Consider the following 23,318-nt stretch of genomic DNA (forward strand, 5'->3'; position numbering starts at 1 on the left):
CATGTAAATATAGCTTTTCGGATAACTATAGCCTATCCGTATCCGTATCCGCATCCGTATCCGCATCCGTTTAGCTTTCGGACGGATTCGGATAGTGCTAAATGGATACGGACACGAATATGGAAATGGATTTCAGCTAATCATTTACACCCCTACTTATCAATGATGATTTAACTAGATACATTCAAGATAAGGCTCCTTGGTGTATGCTTTTTGCTGATGATATTGTTTTGGTGGATGAGACAAAAGCAAGGATTAATGCCAAGTTGGAGCTATGGAGATCAACCTTGGAATCAAAAGGTTTTAAGATACGTAGAACGAAGACGGGGTATATGGTGTGTAACTTTAGTTACACTAGGACGGATAATGAGGTGGTAAACATTGACATGAGAAAGATTCCGCAAAGTGATTATTTTAGGTATCTGTGATCAATCATAAACAAAGAAGGTGATATAGAGGAAGTGTTGAACCTTTGGTGTTGTGTGGTACTGTTCAAAGAGTTCATAGGGCATGTGTTGTCATTGTTGGCAATAGTGCAAGTATTTGGTGTTTCATGTGTTGGGTTGTGTTGGAGATGTCAGAGATGAGCGAGGGATGTTTCTGGATGCTTTTGGGGTGTGTAGGGTGTGTTCTACATCCATACAGTGTATTTTGATGCCCAAGGGTATTTAAATAATTTTGCACTAGCCTTGATATGGTAGGTGATGCGGTCTGATGGTTATTTATGCGTCTGATGTGTTTTTAGATGAGTTTCGACATGTGGACGACATATGGTATGGTGTACATGAGTATGTGAAGGTCATCCATATGATGTGTGAATGTTTTTTTAGTGGGGCCCGCATGATGATGATGTGTCAAGGCTTGGGGTCATGTGGCAATGAAGCTGATGAGGTGGCAGCTCAGGTGGATTACTTATGTCTCAGCCTAACTAGGCATGCGTGAATACAAGCAGAAGTGGCAAGGCCACATGACCATGGCCTGGGCAGCATTGGTGCCACGCGCATGGGCGGCAACAAGGCAACAAGGCCACAAGGCCAATGCACTGGGCAGATGCATTATTTGAGGAAAATGTGCCCCATTCAGTGTTCTGATCTTGTTCTAAGATGTGTTTTCTTATTCTTTTTCTTCTTTTTTACTTTTCTTCATCATCTTCCCCTTTTTCCCCTCCTTCCCTCCCCCTTCCTCTCTAATTTTCCCCATTTCTGTACTAAAACAGGTCTGGATGCCTAGACAGATAAGGCACCTAGTCACCTTGGACATGTGGCACCGCCTAGGCAAAGCCTTGATAACTAAAGTAGCTTCCTTAGATTTTTTCCCCCTTTTACATTCTAAAGGAAACAATACTACCCAAACTATGAAACATAGAAACCCATTTTCGTTGACATAAAAAGCACTTTAAGCAACTGCCTCCCGTCAAATATATCTAGTCAAATTTAACTTCTTGATTTCAGATTCCAAGTTCCTATACCTAGCGATCCTCATATTTTGCAAGTCTATAGTTCTAGTTTTGCGGCGCTAGTTTAACAATGGGAAATTGTAAACTACTGCAGGTTTTTTGTGCATGTTACTATAGGATGCCTACATTGTTAGAGTTTATGTAATAAGGATATTTTAGGAATTAGTTCGTTGTCTAGTTGTCTTATATTGTGATTTCTCTTTTTTACCTTTTACCTCCCTAGGGAGGTGTACGTAATTCCTTTCATCTGATTAGTGAAGTAATATAGGTGTGGGAGAGATAATTCTCAAACACACAACATTGCACCATCATCTCTTCTCCTTTTCTTCTTCTTCTTCTTCTCCAACCACCTACTTTCATCTTTCTCCTTGTCTCTTACATTCTTTAACTTCCAACTTACATAACTCTCTATAATACCAAGTCAGTAGCAATTGAGTAAAGTTCCAAAATTGAAATCATCACAAATTACTAGGCAAAATTCCTCTCCGATTTCTTTCTTCCCTTTCTTTCGTATCTCAATATACTTATATTTAGAATGGTAAGCTTCCACCAAAAAGGCGAAGAATGATCAAGATGCAAGAATTGTTACGTGAATATCTAAGCGAACAACTCACCTCCAATTGTACAAGAACATGACCATAGTGAAGTCCAACGATGCAGGTTATGGCAGCTGTCAATGAGCTGGAAATATGTGCCATCAGTAAATATAATAAAAACAAGTATTGAGGGCAAATTTATTGAACATCCAAATTATTGAATTATGTTCACCGACAATAAAAAATTTACAAAAGAATCAGATGTGCATTCTAATAAACAGTTAAAAATTGATAGTTAAAATGAGTAAAACTTTTTTAAGACTATCAGATAAGTCGGGCCCGTCTAGATCAACCTTATGACATAAACAAAGAAGATACACATGTACATGCTTTCTTATTTCTTTATGGATAATCAATTCACAGCTATCTAATGTTTTTGGAAAGACAACCAATCGGTTTTACATAGTCATAAACTCATAATAATCACCAACAATTTCAAAAGGAAGTTGGAGCGTCATGAAAATTTTGGAACTATTAACTTCATAGTCCACTAAATTACAGAAAGGTTTTAACCGTTTGAAAATGCTATTTTTATTAATAAGGAAATAATTAATATGATCAATCAAGGGGCTAAAATAATAGCCTATCAATTAAGTAAAAAAGTATCATAACTCTTTTTGTGTGTGTGTTTTCCTAAAAATCCAATCAAGTCATTGAGTTGTTATCATCATCTAACCCAGACCAAATTGCTTCTCCTTCAAGGTAAAAAACTCTCTAAACGCGGATGGTTCAGACTGTTCTACGCCATTCTCAGAGCACTTTTACTCAACATTCAAATCAACCTAAAATCATGGTTGTCTAACAGTTGGACTGCTCCAATGTTTGGTCAAGTCAGCATTTCAAAACACCGTGCTTTCCACCAAATGAAAGATTAAAAGCTTCAGAAAAAAATTCTTATTGTCCTGCTCACTGCAGATATGCAAGGAAAAAAAAAATAAAGGGTTGTTTGTAATGAAAATTAATTAAAATTTGGATAATAAAGCAGTCTAATCTAGAAGTGATTCATACTATTAATGCAATGGAACTTAACATCATAGTTGTCAAAGCGCTGGGCGATCCAAGGTGTTCGAGGGCCAGCTAAGCACTTAGGCGACAAGGCGGCTGCCTAGGCGCTTTAGTATTTATTAATGTATTCTCGTAAGATTTGTCATCATCTCAATTTTAAAATGTCGAGAAAGACTTTGGAAGCCTTACTTATACATTAATTTTTTACTCATGTTCCTTTTGGTTATAATAAAATAGAATATTAATAAATTAAAAATGTAACAGAGTATAGATGATGAAAATTCGAACCGAGAATGGAGGAAGAAGAGAGAAAGAGAAGAAGATGAGGAAGAGGAGAGAACTGTTCAATTAATCAGTCTCCCTCATAATGCTTATATTTATAATCTCAAATTACAATAGAAAGGGGAACTCCTAATCAGAATAGGAATTCCTAATCATGATAGGATTCCAAGTTACAATAGGACAAGAACCATGAAATAAAACTAGAACTAGAACTAACAACTCAAACTAAAACTAAGACTAACAACTCACAGTAGAATTAGGACTTGACATAATTAGAAACTAGGACTCCAACTAGGACTAGGAAAATAGAAGATACACATATCAACCAAATCACTGTTCACGTGAACAGTGTCATGTGAATAGTACTTCAACACTCCCCCTCAAGCTGGAGCATACAAATCACCTAGACCCAGCTTGGTACAACTTCGATGAAAAGCAGGTCCAATAGAGCCTTTGTAAAATCACCAAGTTGATTGGTAGTAGAGACAAACGGAGTAGCAATTAACTTCTTCATAACAGCATCCCGAACAAAGTGACAATCAACCTCAATGTGCTTGGTCCTTTCATGAAATATAGGATTACTTGTAACATAGATGGCGGCTTGATTATCACAAAACATTTGCATAGGCTGAGTGATGGGAAATCCCAATTCTTAGAGCAAGGATTTTACCCACATCAATTCAGCTGTAGTATGTGCCATTGCTCGATATTCAGCTTCAGCACTTGATCGAGCAACAGTTGTTTGTTTCTTGCTTTTCCATGTGACCAAATTACCACCCACGAAGGTACAAAAGCCAGTAGTAGAACGCCTATCACCAACAGCACCTGCCCAATCAACATCAGAAAACCCAACCAGATTAGCATTCCGATTAGGTCGATAAATAAGACCTTTACCAGGAGTACTTTTCAGATAGCGTAATACACGGCAAGCAGCATCCCAATGAATTTTCTTTGGACACTGCATAAATTGACTAATAACCCCAACAGCAAAGGATATATCCGGACGAGTGACTGTAAGGTAAATGAGTTTGCCAACTAATCTTCTATATCGATGAACATCTGAAAAATCCTCACCCTCAATGGACCCAAGTTTCTGATGGGGATCCATGGGAGTATCTGCTGGTTTGGAAGCAAGCATTCCAGTGTCAGTCAAAAGGTCAAGAACATATTTCCTTTGAGATAGGCTAATACCTTTTTTGCTTCGCAAAACCTCAATACCAAGAAAATACTTGAGAACTCCCAAGTCCTTCATCTAAAAGTGTTGATGAAGATATGCTTTAACTTGGGCAATACCAGAAGCATCATTACCAGATATAATAATGTCATCCACATAAACTACCATCACCACCACTTTTGAATTCTGACGGCAAACAAAAATAGAGTGGTCAAAATAACACTGTGAGAATCCTACCTGAGTAACAAAGGAGCTGAACTTATCAAACCATGTTCTTAGAGATTGTTTCAACCCATAAATTGCCTTACGAAGCTTACAGACTTTGGTAGACTCCCCTTGAGCAACATACCCGAGAGGTTGCTCCATATAAACCTCCTCTTGAAGATCACCATAGAGAAAAGCATTTTTGATATCCATTTGATATAAGGGCCAATCAAAATTAACAGCCAAAGAAATAAGGATCCGAACGGAGTTCAAACGAGCAACAGGAGAAAAAGTCTCAAAGTAATCCGCACCATATGTTTGAGTATAGCCTTTAGCAACTAAGCGGGCCTTCAGCCGCTCAACAGAACCATCTGGGTTGTATTTGATAGTATACACCCACCGACACTTAACAAGATCCTTCCTAGCAGGTAATGAAACCAGAGTCCAGGTATTGCGAGATAACAATGCATCCATCTCTGTGTCCATGGCAGCTTTCCAACCAGGGTGAGAGAATGCCTCATGGTGGGTGTGAGGGATAAAGTTAGTAGACAATGCAGAAGCAAGTGGGTAATAATGGGAAGGAAGATGAGAAATAGAAACATAGTGCTCAATAGGATAAACAGTTAAGGATTTTTGGGTACAAGAGCGAGTACCTTTACGAACAGCAATAGGTAAGTCGATGGAGCCTTCAGCATCAGAATCAGATTGAATGTCGGGCTGATCGGTGTCCGCTGTATCACTTGGCAAGACCGGAATAGTAGGTGTTGTGGGTAATGGAGCAGGAGCCGGTACAGGTGGCGGAATAGTGGTGGCTGGTATAGGTGTAGTGGTGGAAGGTAAGGGCGGTGGTCGACGTCGACAACGGTGATAGACCTAAATTGGTGAATGAATAGGAATAGTAACAGGTATGGGTGGACCTAGAAGATCTTCATTGTTCATAGTAGATGGTACAGTAGAAGAAAATAGGGAGTATTTTCAAAAAATGTGACATCTGCACTAATAAACTATTTGTTGGAAATGGGATCAAACATTTATACCCTTTTTGGGTACAAGAATAACCAAGAAAAAGACATTTAATAGAACGAGGAGATAGTTTATCAATGGCGGGATGAAGAATGTGAACAAAACACACACAACCAAAAACACGTGGTGAAGAAGAAAACAAAGGACTACCAGGATGAAGAATGAATTTTATTTTGTAAAACAGAGCATGGTATACGATTAATAAGATAACAGGCAGTAAGAATGGCATCACACCAAAAACGTTTGGGGACATTCATGTGAATCATAATAGATCGAGCAACTTCGAGTAAGTGCCGATTTTTGCGTTTGGCCACCCCATTTTGTTGTGGAGTGTATGAGCAACTAGTTTGGTGAATAATACCATGGGTGACGCAAAAATCAGAAATCTCAGTTTGAGTGTACTCCAAAGCATTATCTGAACGAAAAACTCGAATGGATGTAGCAAATTGAGTCTTTATTTCGTGATAAAAAATTTTAAATACAGTAAGAAATTGAGTTCGGTCTTTTAACAAATAAACCTAAGTGGAGCGAGAATAATCGTCCACGAAACTAACGAAATAAGAAAACCCTAACCTATTACAAACTCTATACGGACCCCAAATGTCAGAATGAACTAAAGAAAACAATGAAGAACTTCTAGGTAAAGTGCGGGCAGGAAAAGAGGCACGATGATGTTTGCCTAGTTTACAAGCCTCACATTCAAGGTGAGATGTGGACTTGCAACTAGGGACCATTAATTGGAGTTTAGGTAAGGATGGATGACCAAGACAAAGATGCCATTTCATGGGGGATGGTATAGTAGTAGATGTCACAGCAGTGGAAGGTCCGGTGCCATCCAAGTAATACAGTCCATCACGCTCAAGCCCTCCATCAATCTTCTTCCTTGTCTAAAGGTCCTGAAAAACACAATAAAAAGGATAGAGAGTTACAGAACATTTAAGGGACTTAGTAAGTTGACTAACAGATACAAGGTTTAAAGGTAATTTAGGAACATGAAGAACAGGAGAGAAGGTCATGGAAGAGTTGGAGCAAAAGTTCCATGGCCAGTTATCTTAGTAGAGGATCCATCAGCAAGGATAACATTGGAAGGGGTTTGAATGGAATTTATGGAAGAAAATAAACTTGACTTACCAGTCATGTGACATGAAGCACCTGAATCGAGAAGCCATGAAGTAGAAGAAGGGAAAAATGCAGTATTACCTTTATAAGCTAGAGTGGCAGTAGAGTTGGAGGCAGATGCAACTTCAAGGTGTTGGAGGCATTTGACTAGCTGGTTGTAATCATTCACGGGACACAGATGAAGTAGTTGGACTCTGGTTCATGTCACTGGTGGTTTTTTCATTAGCAGTGTCAGTGGTGGCAGCATTGGCTAGTTCATTCGCCCACTCAGGTTTTCCATGCTTGGCCCAACAAGTATCCACAGTATGATTTGGTTTGCCACAATGAGTGCATTGGCAGGCAGATTTGTCAATATATTGAGGTCCTGTACCTCGTCCACCAGAGCCAAAGCCATGGCCACGGCCTCTAAATTGGCCACGACCACGTCCCCGTCCACAATTAGCAACAAATGCTAAGTTGTCCTTAGGAATATTGTCAGGCTTGGAGGAATTAGCCAGACGGTTGAGACGAGAAAAAACTTCATTGAGAGAAGGAACCTTCTCTCCTGTAAGTAACTGACTCTTCACAAACTGGTTGTCAGGATGTAGCCCAGTAAGAAATTTTGCAACATGGAACTCAGCTCTTTGTTGCTTTAACTGATCCAGATTAGTAGTCAAGGGTTGGTGTATCTACAGTTCAACCATGCCCTTATAACTGGCAAAATACTCATTCAAGGTTTTATCTCCTTGTTGGAAGGTAAAAAGTTTCTCATATAGATCATACATACGGGAGATATTCCTTTCTTGAGAGAAGCTTTCACGCGAGTCGTTCCAGACATCCTTAGCAAGAGTGTGAAACATCACATTGGAAGCAATAGCAGGTTCAACACTGTTCCAAAGCCATATCTTTATAATAGAATTTTCACGCATCCACTCCTCATGAGCTGTAAATGTGGTAGGATCCTTAGGATCACGATTAGGAGGATCATCTATAATATATTTCAGTTTGCCCTTGGCATGTATGTAAGCTTGTACTGCCTGGGCCCATAACAAATAATTTGATACTCCAGATAGTTTAATGGAGGTAATCTGTAATTGGACATTGTCCGATGGTGGTTTAGGATCAGCCATGAAGTCCAAAAAGTAATAGCAGCAGCAAAGTAATCGGCTCTTGAACAGAACCTGGTTAGGTTTAACAGAGAAACAAAAAAAAAACAGCAGTAATATTCCAACCAGCAGTAGCAGTAGCAGTAATCACAAACAGCTTTTACTCAAGTTCTGATTAGGGTTTGAAAATCTGAGAAGAGTAGCAGGAACCAATCGGCTGCAGTAGGGTTTATAAACCCAGAAGTAGCAGCAGTAAATAGGGGTTTGAAAACCCAAAAGTAGCAGCAGTAAATAGGGTTTGAAAACCCAAAAGGAAACAATAGAGAAGATGAACTGCAGGGTGAATCTGTAAGAGAAATCAGATTTCCCAGATTAATGGATCAATTGGAGATAAAATAGCACCTGATATGAAAACCCTCAATGGGTTATTGCAGGAAGTAGTAGAGAGAAAAAATTAAGTTGAATCTGCAGTCTTCAATAGTAGAGAAGATCCACAAATTTGGATCAGTATTATATGTAGAAGAAGTCTTCAACAAAGGCAGCTTCAACTTAAGGATCTCCAGTCGATCTAAGAACTCGGGTAGATATTATTGGTAGAAACCCTAGTTTTCACTTGAAAATTCCATCTAGGGTTTAATCCATAGCAATATGCAGCAGTGGGTGCTGCACCCCTTGAAGAGAAAAGGCTTTAGAAGACCCTCAAACCAGAATCGCAGATCACTTCCAGTCTAAAGGTGATGCTCTGATACCATGTAACAGAGTATAGATGAAGAAAACCAGAACCGAGAATGGAGGAAGAAGAGAGAAAGAGAAGAAGATGAGGAAAAGGAGAGAACTGTTCAATTAATCAGTCTTTCTCATAATGCTTGTATTTATAATCACAAATTACAATAGAAAGGAGAACTCCTAATCAGATTAGGAATTCCTAATCCTGATAGGATTCCAAGTTACAATAGGAAAAGAACCATGAAACAAAACTAGAACTAGAACTAACAACTCAAACTGAAACTAAGACTAACAACTCATAGTCGAATTAGGACTTGACATAATTAGAAACTAGAACTACAACTAGGACTAGGAAAATAAAAGATACACATATCAACCAAATCACTGTTCACGTGAACAGTACTTCAACAAAAAATAAGATAAATAAATATATTATTAAAGAAAGGGGGTTGAGAGCATTCTCGATGGATTCTGCCACAAATACTAATTAAAGAAGAGGGGTTGAGGGAATTAATATATAAAATAGATAAACAAATATCTTATTAAAGAAGGGGGAATTGAGGGCATTCTCGATGCCAATGGATTCTAGAAGCGGGGACTGAAGGGCTAGGGGGAATAGTGGAGCGAAAACCACTCGTCCTCTTCAAAAGCTTAGCACATCGACATCTTTGGTTTTGGGTCCTTGAACCCTTCTACAATTGTTCAATAATCAGTCCAACGACTATAGGAAGACTATCATTCACATCTTCCAGTAGTTGAAGTTGATTCCATTGAATGATGGAGGGAGAGTGACGGAGATCCTTTTTGGTTGACCAAGACCCATTTGGAATGCCATTTAACTACCTGGATTGATTAGATACTTGAGAGGAGAACTAAGCTCTGATACTCCTTGTTGATTGATTAGATCCTTGAGAGGAGCACCAAGCTCTGATACCACTTGTTGATTGATTAGATCCTTGAGAGGGGCACCAAGCTCTGATACCACTTGTTGATTGATTAGATTCTTGAACCACTTTAAACTACTGTGTCTCTTTCTCTCTTTTTCTATTTTTGTTTTCCTTTACAAATTTATGTGGGTTTTTGGCCATATTAAGGTCTAATACTTCATGTACACCCTTATTTAAGCTAAATAAACACATTTCAACCTTCATATTGCAAAAAAAAATGAACTCAAAGCGGTGTTTTGGGTTTGCACCCTTGATTGACAGTATACGGTCGCCGACCCTGATGTATAAATAGTTAAATACACATTGATTAGGTACTAAAAGACATGTAAGAAATTTAAACAAAAATAACTCACAAGTCATAACTCATAACTCATAAACTCTATAATAGTCAATAGTTCAATACTCAATAGTCAATACACAAAGTCACAAGTTCACAACTCACAAGAGTACAAGACTCACAAGAAATATCACGAAATATCACCGAAATATGAACCTTTTCCATTTCGCCTTACCATTTTGTCTCGGTACTGTCGAGATTTTCGAAATATCCTGATATATCGGCGATATTTCACGAAATCTTGAACCATGGTTTGAAGGTCTAGAGGTCCCCTACATATAGCCCTTGAAAATTTTACAAAGATAATCATAATTTGAGATAAGACAACTCACCACAGACATGTACACATGAGTGCCGACAATCATAGCGCTCCAACGTTTATAAATGAGAACATTAGGAAGTGTTTGGTTCGGCGAACCATTTGGTGCTGTATCAACGAATTCGTGATATCGAATTAAAAAATCTGTTTGGTTGAAAATGTTGGTGAACTGATCCTGGTTCATGAATCTACATGATTCACCTTTTTCTATGTAAATGTGAATTATTTTTGGGTCCACCTCTAACCCTAGTATAAATACCCATTCTATTTTGTGCATCTATCTTGATTCCAACCTATCGAGCTGAAGAACGAAGGCCTCGACTAGCGACTGTTGTTCGTCGTTGCCGAAGGGAGAAGAAGGCGAAGGGATAAGAAGGCCGTGGAACCTGCAACTGAGGTAGATCTCTCACTCAGATCTCTCTCTCTCTCTCTCTCTCTCACTCTCTCTCTGTCTCTCGTTATCTCTCTCTGTCTCTCTCTGTCTCTCTCTGCAAGAGAAGAAAGATCACCTTCTCGATGAGCTCAGAGAGATGAAGAGGGTTGCTGAGCAGGCGAATTTCAGGCTGAGCGAGGCCTTCTTGTTTAATCTTGTAAAATTTATTGTGGTTGCATCTCTGTATCTCTCTCCCTCTCTGTCTTACCTATTGGTCGTTATCTCTCTCTCTCTCTCTCGCCTTCTCTTTGATTTTATTTTAACAAGGGTTTAAACCATGTAGATCTGAGTTTCGATTTTTGGGATTGTAGGTCAGATCTGGGTTTCATTTTTCATACCTGAAATCAAGGGTAAGTGTACATACCTGAAACGTTTAGATATTCTTCTCAATTTCCTTCCTTTGCTGCAGAGAATTTTTTTTTTTTTTTTTTTGGTAAATTGCACCAGAGAATTTCCAACCACATATATGAACATATTTTGTAGCCTTGTTCTGCCCCTACATCCAGTCTAAAATCTCCTTCAAGCCTGGGTTGTTGATAAGACTAGGATTATTAGCAGCTCAAGAAGAGGTAGATAAACTGCTGTAGTTTCCCCCACTGTTGTGCACTATACACATGCTTGTGTGAAATTTGTATGGCATGTTATCTCCTCAACTTTCTTTTGACTGCTAGCGTTTTCCAGGATTGTATCTTAGATACATCAGTTGCAATTTCTGAGATTTTTTGCAAGCTGAATTTACCCTTCAAGAAGAGCACTCGACATGAATTTTAGGTCATTCTGAGTAGTGGATTGCTATTTTTTTTCTAGTTCTTTATTTCTGATTCTACCTTATCACATTGTATTGTTAATTTATTTATTATATTTTATTCACTTTGTAAAGTCTGCATATTATGATAGATTTATTGTAGGCTTAGAGGTTAATGTGATGTGTGTTCTTGCTTAGTCTGTTTTCAGTCTTGTTCTAGTTCGGCATGAAAAATTTACGAATCCTCACTTCATTAATGGATGGAAAAGTATCAAAAATTTCAACAGCAATACCCTTAGAAAATTGTGAGGTGGTGCTGTTGTGGTTGGGTGTTTTCACAATAGTTGTCACTTTCTTCTCATAGAAGCATCTTTGAAAATTCTTGTAGCAAAAAGGACTGCTGCACACATCAGTCTTTGTAATGTGGACTAAATAGATGTGAACTAATAGTTTTCTTAGCTTATTGTCCATTCTTCAGCCTTGTTCTTTTTTCTAGTTCTTTATTTCTTAACTAATAATTTTGTAGCCTTGTTCTGCCTCTACATACACTAATGACTAATAGCTATCAGTGTGTGTAAGACTGAGCAGTGTGAAGTCAATTTCCCTTCAGTACACGCGGAGTTCAATTTTCTATTTAAAGCAGTGAAGACCCTTTTTTTCTGCGTACAATGAATATTATTGTACTTCTCATTAAGAATACCTATAGCTGGCATTTACTTGATCAGTTACTTTTGTCTGGCAGTTGCTTCCTTCATAAAGTTGATGTGGATAAATTTTGATCATGTATCTTTGTTTTATTTAAGCATGAAATTGAAGAAATAGAATGCTCTGTGGAAGATGGATTATTTTAGGTTTCCTATTTATTTACTTTTATTTTCTTAGCTTAGAGTTTAGATTACGAGTTAGGAATAGTATATGGTGGTGGTGTTACAGAGGTTGGGTTTTACAGAGTCACTAATTGGGATATTTGTGAATATGTAGATCCGTGAATACATGGATAATGAGCAATGGAACGATGAGGCTTACCAAAAACGCAGGAAAATAATTGTCTTAGCTGCAACTGCTTATGCTATAGCAGCTGATAAATATCGTAAGTTGTACCTCAGTAAGGATCCGTATCGCGGTGAAGCTCTCCATGGTCTAGTTGAGACTGAGAGAATTATTGGTGTATCCGACACCACTTGTCGATCTCTAATTAGGATGAGTAGGAGGGCATTTTTTAGTTTAGCTGAAATGGTTAGGCATAGGGGTTTTCTCTAGGATAGCAGATCTGTGACAGTGGAGGAACAACTAGTTATTTTTTTACACACAATTGGCCACAATGCCAAGAACCGAGTCGTCTTACACCAACTTGGTCATTCAGGTGAGACTATTAGTAGGTATTTCAACCGTGTTTTGTGTGCAATACTTCAACTGCACACAAAACTATTGAAACCTCCAAGATCCACAACTCAGCCCAAAAAATACTTACGGTACTTCAACAACTGCATTGGAGCCGTAGATGGTTTGCATATCCCTGCATGGGTATTAGTTGACCAACATCGAAGATTTCATGATAGGAAGGGGAATATATCACAGAATATCTTAGCTGCCTATGACTTCGACATGAGGTATACATATATACTTTCAGGATGGGAAGGTTCTGCATCAAATTCTCGAATACTAGATGATGCCATCCACAAGGAAGGAGAAGAAAAGATAGTTGTACCTCGAGGTAAGTACTATCTTGTTGATGCTGGATTTGCTAACCTAGTGGGCTTCTTAAGACTATACCGCTATGTTCGTTATCATTTGAAAGAGTGGCGTAACTCCGAACATGCACCAGCTAATGCGAAGGAATTATTTAACTTGAGGCATTCTAAATTGAGAAATGTAATTGAACGTTCATTCTCTCTATTGAAGTCCAGATTCAAGATACTGAAAAATCAACCAGAATACCCTTTCAAGACCCAATCCTGGATTGTGATAGCATGCGTTTTGCTACACAATCATATTCTCACTAAAAATATTGTTGAAGAAGAGGAAGAGTGGCTTGCACAAGAAGAACTGGAAAATTCAGCCAATAATGAGAACGGGAATCCTGAACAAATGGCAATTGATGATGAGATTGACGAAGATTACAATAATGTTGACATGAATCAATTCCGAGACTAGATGGTACGTAAAATGTGGGATGAGTGGGTCGGAGGTTACAGTGAGGAGGAAGAAGATGAAGAAGAAGAAGAAGAATCCGATTAGATTTTATTTATGTGCTTTGTAAACATTTGGGTTGTTATATAATTTGATGGTACAATGGGTTTGTTGAAACAATTGGTTTGTTATGTAATTTAATGGTACAATGGATTTGATATGTAATTTTATGGTACAATGGGCATGTGGTTCTTATGTCATTACATTGTATGTGGTACCTTGTTTCATTTGTGGTATGTACTTCTCATTTATGGTACAATTTTATGTATGTGGGCATGTGGTTCTCATGACCAGTATTATGTGTAGTTCTTTTGTTATTTACTTTTATTTGTGGCCAAACTAAATCATACATGTTTGGCTGGAATAGGACTGGGTGGAATGGTAAGTACAGCTTTCTAACAGATGTTAGTAGAAGGCTGGCTGGTGAATTGTTGTAAAATTAAGAATTTGTTTTCAAAATAACTTGTTACTTTGTGATCAAAATTCAAAGATGTTTTTGAGATGAAATCTTGTTGATCTCAGTTGGTCATTTAATTTCTCTAATGTTTATTGATTTTTGTGATCATTTTCATTATGAAGTTATGATATTATGCTATGGTTTTATCAATGGTTAAACTTGAAGATCTGAAAATACCAGATCTTGACAGTAGGTTAGATAATTATCAGTTCTCTTCGAGGTCTTGAGTAGCAGTGGTGGAGAAAATACTCTCCAGGATGAGAAACAGCAGCTCAACAGGTCTCTCTCACTGCCTCTGCTTAAAGTTTAGATGAGGGAGAACACTTCAGCAGCTGTACTTTATTTTTATTTTTTAATTTTAAATTTTCTGGGTTTGGTGTCCATCTTTGGTCATGCTTTGCCCTCATTATGTTGAATTCCTTTTTTCTGAGTCAGTAACAAAATCTTCATTTTGGGGCCATTTGTTTCCATGTATGGATGGAAAAGGAAATCTTCTGTTGTTTGCTTTGATGTAAAAATTGGCGAAAGGTTGCTTCTGGGTGTGTCTAGATCATAGAACTTAACTGGTTTGCAAGCTTAGTTGTGCTACATGGAATGAGAGAGAAATAGAACATTTTATGTATCCATTGCATGTGTATTTATAGAGCTCCATAGGAGAATTTCTTTATAGAGCTCAACAGGAGGATTTCTTTCTTTCTTTCTTTCTTTATTGTTCTGTTACCTCTGTTGTTCTGTTTGAAAATAGCTGGTTACTTAAAAAGAAGATGGCTTTCTGCTGCTCCATTCTGTCTGACTCAGAATTTGGTTGTGAGACAGACTCCATCAAATCAGCAAGCTGTCTCATAGAATTCTGGTCTTCTCTTGACTCTTTAGGGTTAGAACCTGGTGCAGCCATAGCTTTGATACCAAATTGGTGGGGTATAGGCAGGCCGAACACAAGGGTTGAGATATGTCACCCCTTCTACAAGATCTCAAGAAAACCTAAAACCAGAAATTAGGTTATGTACGAAAGTCAAAGTCAACCTTTATGGATGGAGCTCAAATTCTGGTCACAAGTAGTAGGCTAATCCAAGGGTTAGATTAGGTCAGAAATCAAAATAATAGAATCTGAAATTTAAAACCCAGAATTTAGGAGATCTCATGTCACAGTAGATCAGAGGTTCTGATTTACTCCAAGCCCTGGTCAAAGGGCCCTTTTTGGATGGCCATTTAATACCCCAAAATCTGGCAGGGATCTACTGGATGGATTTCCCTTAGTGGCAGATCTTGACTCTGCCAAAATAGGCCCTAAAATAGGGTTGCTGCCAGGTAAGTGATGAAAGGGATCTGCTGTAAGTTAATCTTCAATGATAAAACACTTAAGCAGGAACTTGAATAGACAATATTCCCACCCAATCTCAGATTAAATCAGTATCCAGAAAGCTTTATAAATAACAGATGAAACAGCACTTCAGAAGGAAAACAGAGCATAGAAAGGGGGAATAGGAATTTTCATTTCCCACCAACAGGATTAGATCAGAATCTCTCTAATCACAGTTTCTCACTCCTCATTGTCTCTCAGCAGCATACTATCTCAGTCATGAACTTCATTCAATAAAAAATCGTTGCCCAAAAGCCTTACATTCAGTCTATTTAAAATAAAAGACTCCCTAGCTAAGTAAGACTTGCCTACCCAAACTTACATAGCAAAAAGGAAACTTAAAACAAAATGGAAACTTAAAAGTAAACCCTGTACACTAGGTAAAGGTCTTGGACTGGATCAAAAGAACACCAAATAAACTAACTGAAATGAACTTTAATCATTAAGCCAATAGTCTTGGCAATTTTATCATAGCACAGATTAGTATTTACAAGTTTCTTTGACATAAGCAAACAGGTTAGTATTTACAAGTTTCTTTGATTCTGCTATACTACAGTTCTGGAATTTCTCAGTTTCTTGTTAATTTCTGTTTGATTTTAATTCTGACCACAGAATTTACAACCAGATATTAATCTGGACCTACCTGTGGTATTGACATCTGAGTCTCGGTTCAGAATACAGAATCCTATCATTACTAGGATTTCTGATTTATCATTTATCAAGCTTGTTACCTAAAATCCGATTTCTGTTTTGATCTGTGTTTCAGTCCCTAAGAACAGGATCTTGTTCCATTCTTAGATTTGGTTTTCCAATCTGTCATTGCTTAACCTGATTATATTTGTTTCAGTCCCTAGTATTCTTCTCTTACTACTTATTACTGTTCATGTATAAAATATTAAAATCTGTACCTGTTCAAGTGTTAATGTACAAGTATATACAAGTATAAACATGTTGAGATACAAACTATGCTACTCCTAGCATTTACTTCTTATTAGTTATTTCTCTCTGTGGTGACTTTAGATCAACTTGTTGTACTGTTTTTTAATCCGATTTGATTTGTAGACTTCCATGCAAGGAATAATGTCTCCATCACTTCCTTTTATGCTGTCCCATTTACTTCTTATTAGTTATTTCATTTGTAGATTTCCTAGGTGTGGGTCTGAATGCCTCCATAACTTCCTTATGCTGTCCCATTTACTTCTTATTAGTTTTCATTAGGCCATTATCATGTTATATATATTTTGGTTTCCAGATTGATGGACTCCGAAACCCCCTCTCAGTCTAAGACAAGAGACATTGCAACATGGCCTAGTGAAATTTCACACTTTTTCTGAGAGTGTCTCTTACAGCAACATAGACATGGGAGAAGTGGAGACAATGGCCTCTAGAGAGAGCAATAGCAAGCAATCTCACTTAAGATAAAAGATCGCTATAAAGCAACCTATGAATGGGAGCAATGCAAAAACCACTACAGGATATGGAAAGCTAGACTGAAAGCATTGTCTGACTTACAAAACAATTCTGGATTAGGTTGGAATGCGATAGAGATGAGATTTGATGCACCACAACATGTTTGGGTTGAGTTTAAGGTACAATTGTCTTATTTCATATGAATAATCCAATAATTCAATTTAGAAAATACCATTTTAGTCATTCTTGTTTCTCTTGTTCTTGTTTATAGAAAAAGGAGCAAAAGTATTGGAGAGAGCATCAAGTACTTCCCATTTACTTAGAAGTTGCAGTGTGGTTAGGCAACGAAATTGCAAATGAGAATGCTTCAACAACCCCAGCACAGGCTGCTGCTGCAGTTGTTGGACTCGATAACTTAATCCTTAGTGATGATGGGGAGAGTCAAAATGAAGAAACTAAAACTCACACTCCTGTTGGAAGTTCCAGTCGTAGACGTGGTAGACCTCAATGAACTGGCACAAGTAGGCCACAGAAGAAAAAGAAGCAAGGGGCTGATAAAATTGCAAATCCTCTAAAAGCTATCGCTGCAGCCATCACGAATATGGTGGAGAATGAATCATAGATAGCTTTTGGAGACAAAGTCTGTGCTGCAATTGATGCAATCCCAGGCATTGACTTCCACAAGCAAGCCCTTGCCAAGTCTTTTTTTCTGGAAAGGAAAAACTTAGCCATCGTCATCTCACTAGCAAAGGAGGAAGATAGGCTGAAATTGTTGGACTTGTATATGTCAGCAACTGGGGGAACCAATTAAGGCTGAGGCTGTGATGGGGTTCTATGGTTTTTATTTTGGACGTGTTGAACAATGTTTGGTTTTTTTTTATGACTTACTTAGTTTGCAAGAACATTTCATGGTTTCAGAACTTGTTGCTTGTGTGTAATATTTTAGTTTACTTTTGAGGCATCTTTTGTAATGTTTTTGTATATTAGTATTTGACTGATCTACAAGAGAACATTGACATATTAGTAATGGTTGCTTTTAATGCTTTTGGTTAATATTTGTTTGTTATACTGTTAGTAATGGTTTAGTAATGATTACATCCAATGTTCAAAAACTCGCGAAATCTCGATCGAGATTTCGGAAATTTCAAAAATCTTGAGGTGGTCGAGACGAAATGTGAGTTCGAATAAAAAAAAATACAATATCTCGAGCGAGATTTCGAGAATTTCGCGATATCTCGAGATATTTTCTATATCTCGCGAGATATCGAATGCTGCCTAAAAAACACTTCATATAAATGACCATATTTCGTTTCGACCGAGACTACACAACAGCTCTGGTTTTTGGTTTTTCGCTCATTTCTTCTTCATTCTTTCACTTCTCATTCGAATCTTTGCCATATCTACACCGGAACCACTTGGAGAACACAAGATTCAAACTTCTTAGCACATCTGTGAAGCCTTTCCACTATTCCAGGTAAAACAACATTCTCAAAATTTGTTTTTTTTAGGGAAATGCATGATCAATATGTTTGTTTGTGATGAAATTAATATATGTTAAGACACCGGAAGCCGATCTACAACTTCACGGTGTTGAAATTTTTTTTTGGTATATATATTATTTTTTTATTTTTCTGCTTCAAAATTTTGATTTATTTACAACAAAAATAAAAAAATAATAGGGGTTATGTATATTGTATGGTGATCAATTAAATATATGTTAGACACCATTGGCCGATCTACGGCCTCAAGGTGTCGAAAATATTTTTCTGCCAATAATTAATTATTTTAATTTTTGAAAATTATAAAAAATATTTAAAAAATTCAAAAAAATAGCAAAAAATAAGAAAAAATATGAGATTTTTGTTTTAAAATTACTGAAAAATATAAAAGTAAATTGTACATACTTTTTAAATGCTGCCCATTTACATATCTTTTCGATTTTGTTGTGCTAGGCCAATAATTATTTGCAAAATATTTTAAAAAAATATTTTTAAATATGAGAAAAATATGAGGGTTAGGGGAAAAATACAAAATAGCTATAAGTAAATTCTACATGTTGTTTTATTGCTGTCCATTTGCATATAATTTCGGTTTTGTTGTGCTAGGCCAATATTTATTTGAAAAATATTTTAAAAAATTGTTTTTAAACATGAGAAAAATATGAGGGTTAGGGGAAAAATACTAAATAGTTATATACTTATGTTAGTACTCTTAAACAGTTAAACTAAAAGAATTGATGTGCTTCAATGATTAATGAATTGTCTTTTATTCATGCAACAGTAAACTAGTCCGATTATGGCGGACCGTGGTAAACGACAGAGCCAGAGGCAGGAGGGGCAAAGGCAGCCAACCCGGACCCAGGGGGAGGAGAGAACACCCGGGCGCACTAGGGGTGACATTGCATGGTTACACGGCACTCCAATTGATGGGGATAAAAGAAAATCCCAATGCAACTATTGTCACATGCAGTTTTGGGGAGGTGGTGCCACTAGACTCAAACAACATCTAGCTGGGAATTCTCCTGAAGTGGTCGCATGTCATATGGTCCCTGTGGAGGTATCTAGGGCTGTCATTGAGTACATAAAGGGAGGGAGTAAGAGGAAGGCTCAGAGGGAGAAGGCAAGAGTAGAACTTGAGGAAGCAATGACGCGTACAGCGAGAGGCTATCATGATGATGTTCATCATGGTGATGATGATGATGACAGTGATGATCCTGTCTATGTTCCTGAGGATATAGAGACTGAGCGAGAGGCTAGGGATTGGAGACGAGCACAGATGATGAGCAGAGCCAGTTATCATGAGGATTAGGAGAGACAGATAGTAGGTGGTAGTACCTCTAGAGCTGGTGCTAGTGGTAGTGGAGGAGCAGATGGGTTGCCTAATCCCTTTAGGAGATCACAGAGTACGAGGGCAGCTCCGCCTCCACCACCACGAGATGACCCAGCACTTCACCAAGCACCTGGTATTTATAGAAAGAAAGGCAACAAACAACCAAAAATCAAGGGAGCATGGAAAAATCTGAAGGGGATGGTGAAGGAATCTATAGCTAAGTGGATGTTATACAATACCATCCCAGCAAACACAGCACAAGGCCCCTTTTATCAGACTATGATAGATTCCATTGCTGAGGCTGGCCCAGGGTATAAGGGGCCCACCCCATACGAGATTATGAATGTGTATTTACCCCAACAGAAGAGAGAGCTTGAAGACTACATCAATAAAATGAGGGGGATGTGGGAGAGCTATGGGGTGACCATAATGTGTGATGGTTGGACTGGTCCTACAAGAAAGTCCATCATCAACTTTATGGTGTATTGTGATGGGAGGACAGTCTTTCTGAAGTCTGTTCATGCATTCAAGGAGAAAAGGATGCAAAGTATATCTACAAATTGTTAAAAGAAGTGGTAGAAGATGTAGAAGTGGGGAACGTTGTCTAAATTGTAACGGACAACGGAAGCAACTACAAGAGTGCTGGTGAGAAGTTGATGCAAACCAGCAAGTACCGGTTGTTTTGGACTCCATGTGCTGCCCATTGTATAGACCTCATGTTGAAGGACATGGGAAAGATCAAATTGGTACAACATGTTGTGGAAAAGGCAAGGCAAATGACCAACTTTGTCTGCAACCATGGGTTTGCATTAACCTCTTGAGGGAGAAGTATGGGGATGACTTAGTGAAGCCAGGCATAACTAGATTCGCCACCAACTACATTGCACTCAAGAGTATAGAGACCAAGAAGTCCGGACTTAGATCTATGTTTGCTTCTGAAGACTGGTTCAACTGGAATGGGTCCAATACCCATGGTGGTAGGGAAGCACAAGCTACCATTTCATCAGATGACTTTTGGTCAAAGTTGCATAAAGTGGTACAACTTCTGGACCCAATGGTCAAGGTTTTGCATATAATTGATTCTGCTCTCAAGGGACCAACCATGCCACATCTATATGCTGTCATAGACTTGATGAATGAAGGTATTTACAATGCAAATCCACAAGGTAGCAAACACTTTCTTAAAATTATCAAGGAGCGCAAATCAATTTATGCATCCACTGCATAAGGCTGGTGAGTGTAGTTTGTTTTTTATGCAATTACATCTTTTAAAGTTAATTTGAAAGATATATTACTAACTAGTCAATATGTAATGTCAATTTCAGCATATTATTTGAACCCCAAGTACCAATACAGTCATAGGCTTGGGTTGAATAGTAGTCTTATTGACGCAGTAAAAGAAGTAGTTGCCAAGTTGGAGCCGAATAGTAAATTATAAGCTATATGCAACAATGAGGTGAGTCTTATAAGTTATAATTCATTTGGAATTACTCAATTCAATACTAAATGGTAATGAGTCATTACTAATTTTAAATATTTTCCAAATGATTATAGTTGAAGACTTTTAGGGATGCATTTGGAAGTTTTGGAACCGATGCTGCAGAGCAAGGCCGGACATGCTGTGATGCCGGTACTCATTAGTCATTACTCAATTCAATATCTTATTCTTTAAATTATGTATGTATTGAAACTTTTGAAATGAAGGTGAGATGTCTCTTTTGTTGTAATGCAACTGAATGATGGATGTTGTATGGGGGTTCGGCAGACAATTTAAGAAAAATAGCAATCAAGGTTCTCTCCCAAACATGTTCAACATTTGGCTGTGAACGGAATTGAAGTACATTTTCTCTCATCCACTCCAAGAGGAGAAATAGATTGGGTTCTGAACGTCTATCTGACTTGGTGTATGTACATTATAATTTGAGATTGAAGATGCAACACATACGCATGGGACAAGAGGGTATCAGGGAAAATATCGATCTCGCCGACATTTTCCAGGTGGAGTCAGATGATGAAGATCCTATTGTTGATTGGGTGAGGGATAGAGGTGAGCCAGTATTAGATCAACCTGGAGGTAGGCCTGACCCCATGATAGCTGAACATATAGAAGCTGATGTGGATGACTTCATGGGTGCAGAGGGTGAGGTACATGCACGGGACGCGTCACCCATACCGTTCCAGCCTACTGGTGGCAATGTTGATGAGGAAGAAGATTGGTCTATGTCCTCTAGTGGCGGTGGGGGTGGAGATGGTGATGGTGGTGATGGTGATGGTGGAGATGGTGATGATGGAGGTGATGATGGAGGTAATGATGGACGTGATGATGATGGTGATGGTGGTCAAGCATATGAGGGAACTCGAGTCCCGTTTGTGGTAGAAGAGCAGCAAGAGGCAATCCGTGCCCCAACACGGCCCACATCGTCCACCTCGACCTACTCGAGAAAGCATCGTGGCCAGTCCCGTCCTGGTAGCCATGGTAGTGGTACTAGTAGGCAGACTGAGCTTATGGACATTAATACCCTATCTGGCTCTGTTGGTGGACTGAGTCTTGGCGATAGAGACAACAGATCGAGTGGGCATTTTCGTACCCCATCTTTCCATATAGAAAGCAGTCCATTTCCAGCACAATCAGAGCATAGTTCATCTCATTCACATCCATATGGCGAAGGGCAGGCTGGGCAGTGCCCTTGGGGGCGGGAGCCTATATCTTCTCCATCCATTCCCAGTTTTGAGTATGACTCCCACTCAAAGGGATATAGTGGATCGTCTTTTGTGGATGACATCTTTTACTACCCAACCCACCAGCCGGCGCCGCAGCCGTACAGCCCTTACCCATACAGGCTCCCAGAGCCGTCATATGACTCATATCATAGTGGATCAGTGGGTAGTACTTCTTCACAGTTTGGTGACCTATATCCTAGGATAGGTTACCTTCAGCATGTTGATGATGCAATTTACATGGCTACTGTGGATGACTACACTCGCATCTTCTCCCAGACTATGACGTGGCATTCATTTGTCCTACAGTCGAAGAGCAATACATGTCGGCTCCAGCAGACCATGAGTGGGGTTGATCCTGGACGGCGGAGTAGTTATTATTAACAAATTTGTAAACATTTGAGTCACTTGATGAATGATGACTACTTGACTTGTAGGGGATAATTAGGGATTTGGGGATATTGTGATTTTGAATTTTTGATATCATCTTCTTAACTCTTAAGTTGTTAACTTGTTATTGACTTAATGTCTTATGTACTTCATATTATGATTTATGACTTAAGTTATGAGTTATGAGTTATGACTGTTATGAGTTATGAGTTATGAGTCATTATGTTTCCAACTTAGTTCCAAATCAATTTACTTGTTTAATGTACAATGTGTATGTGTAATTAACTAAGTTATACATTAGGGTTTGACTGTACATTGCCAATCAATGGTGCAAATCCAAAACACCATTTTGGATGACTATTTTTGCAATTTGAACATTTAAATGTGTTTATATAGCCTAAAATAGGGTTTCCATGAAATTTTAGGCCTTAACTTGGCCTAAAACCCACCGAAATGACCTACCGAAACATACCAGAAAAAACACAAAATTTCGACCGAAATTTCAGATATTTC

At 38.3% G+C, this 23,318-nt stretch overlaps 1 protein-coding gene across 1 annotated transcript in view; it reads right to left on the bottom strand.

Annotated features, from left to right (window-relative positions):
• LOC122663413 (heparan-alpha-glucosaminide N-acetyltransferase-like) overlaps nt 1-23,318 on the bottom strand; it is a 45,941-nt gene that overhangs the window by 12,580 nt on the left and 10,043 nt on the right. Inside the window, exon 9 of the mRNA XM_043859093.1 lies at nt 2,071-2,137. Coding sequence (XP_043715028.1) covers nt 2,071-2,137 — 67 coding nt within the window. The remainder of the gene's footprint in view (nt 1-2,070; nt 2,138-23,318) is intronic.

The sequence above is a fragment of the Telopea speciosissima genome, chromosome 5, assembly GCF_018873765.1.
Source record: "Telopea speciosissima isolate NSW1024214 ecotype Mountain lineage chromosome 5, Tspe_v1, whole genome shotgun sequence".
Lineage (NCBI taxonomy): Eukaryota > Viridiplantae > Streptophyta > Magnoliopsida > Proteales > Proteaceae > Telopea > Telopea speciosissima.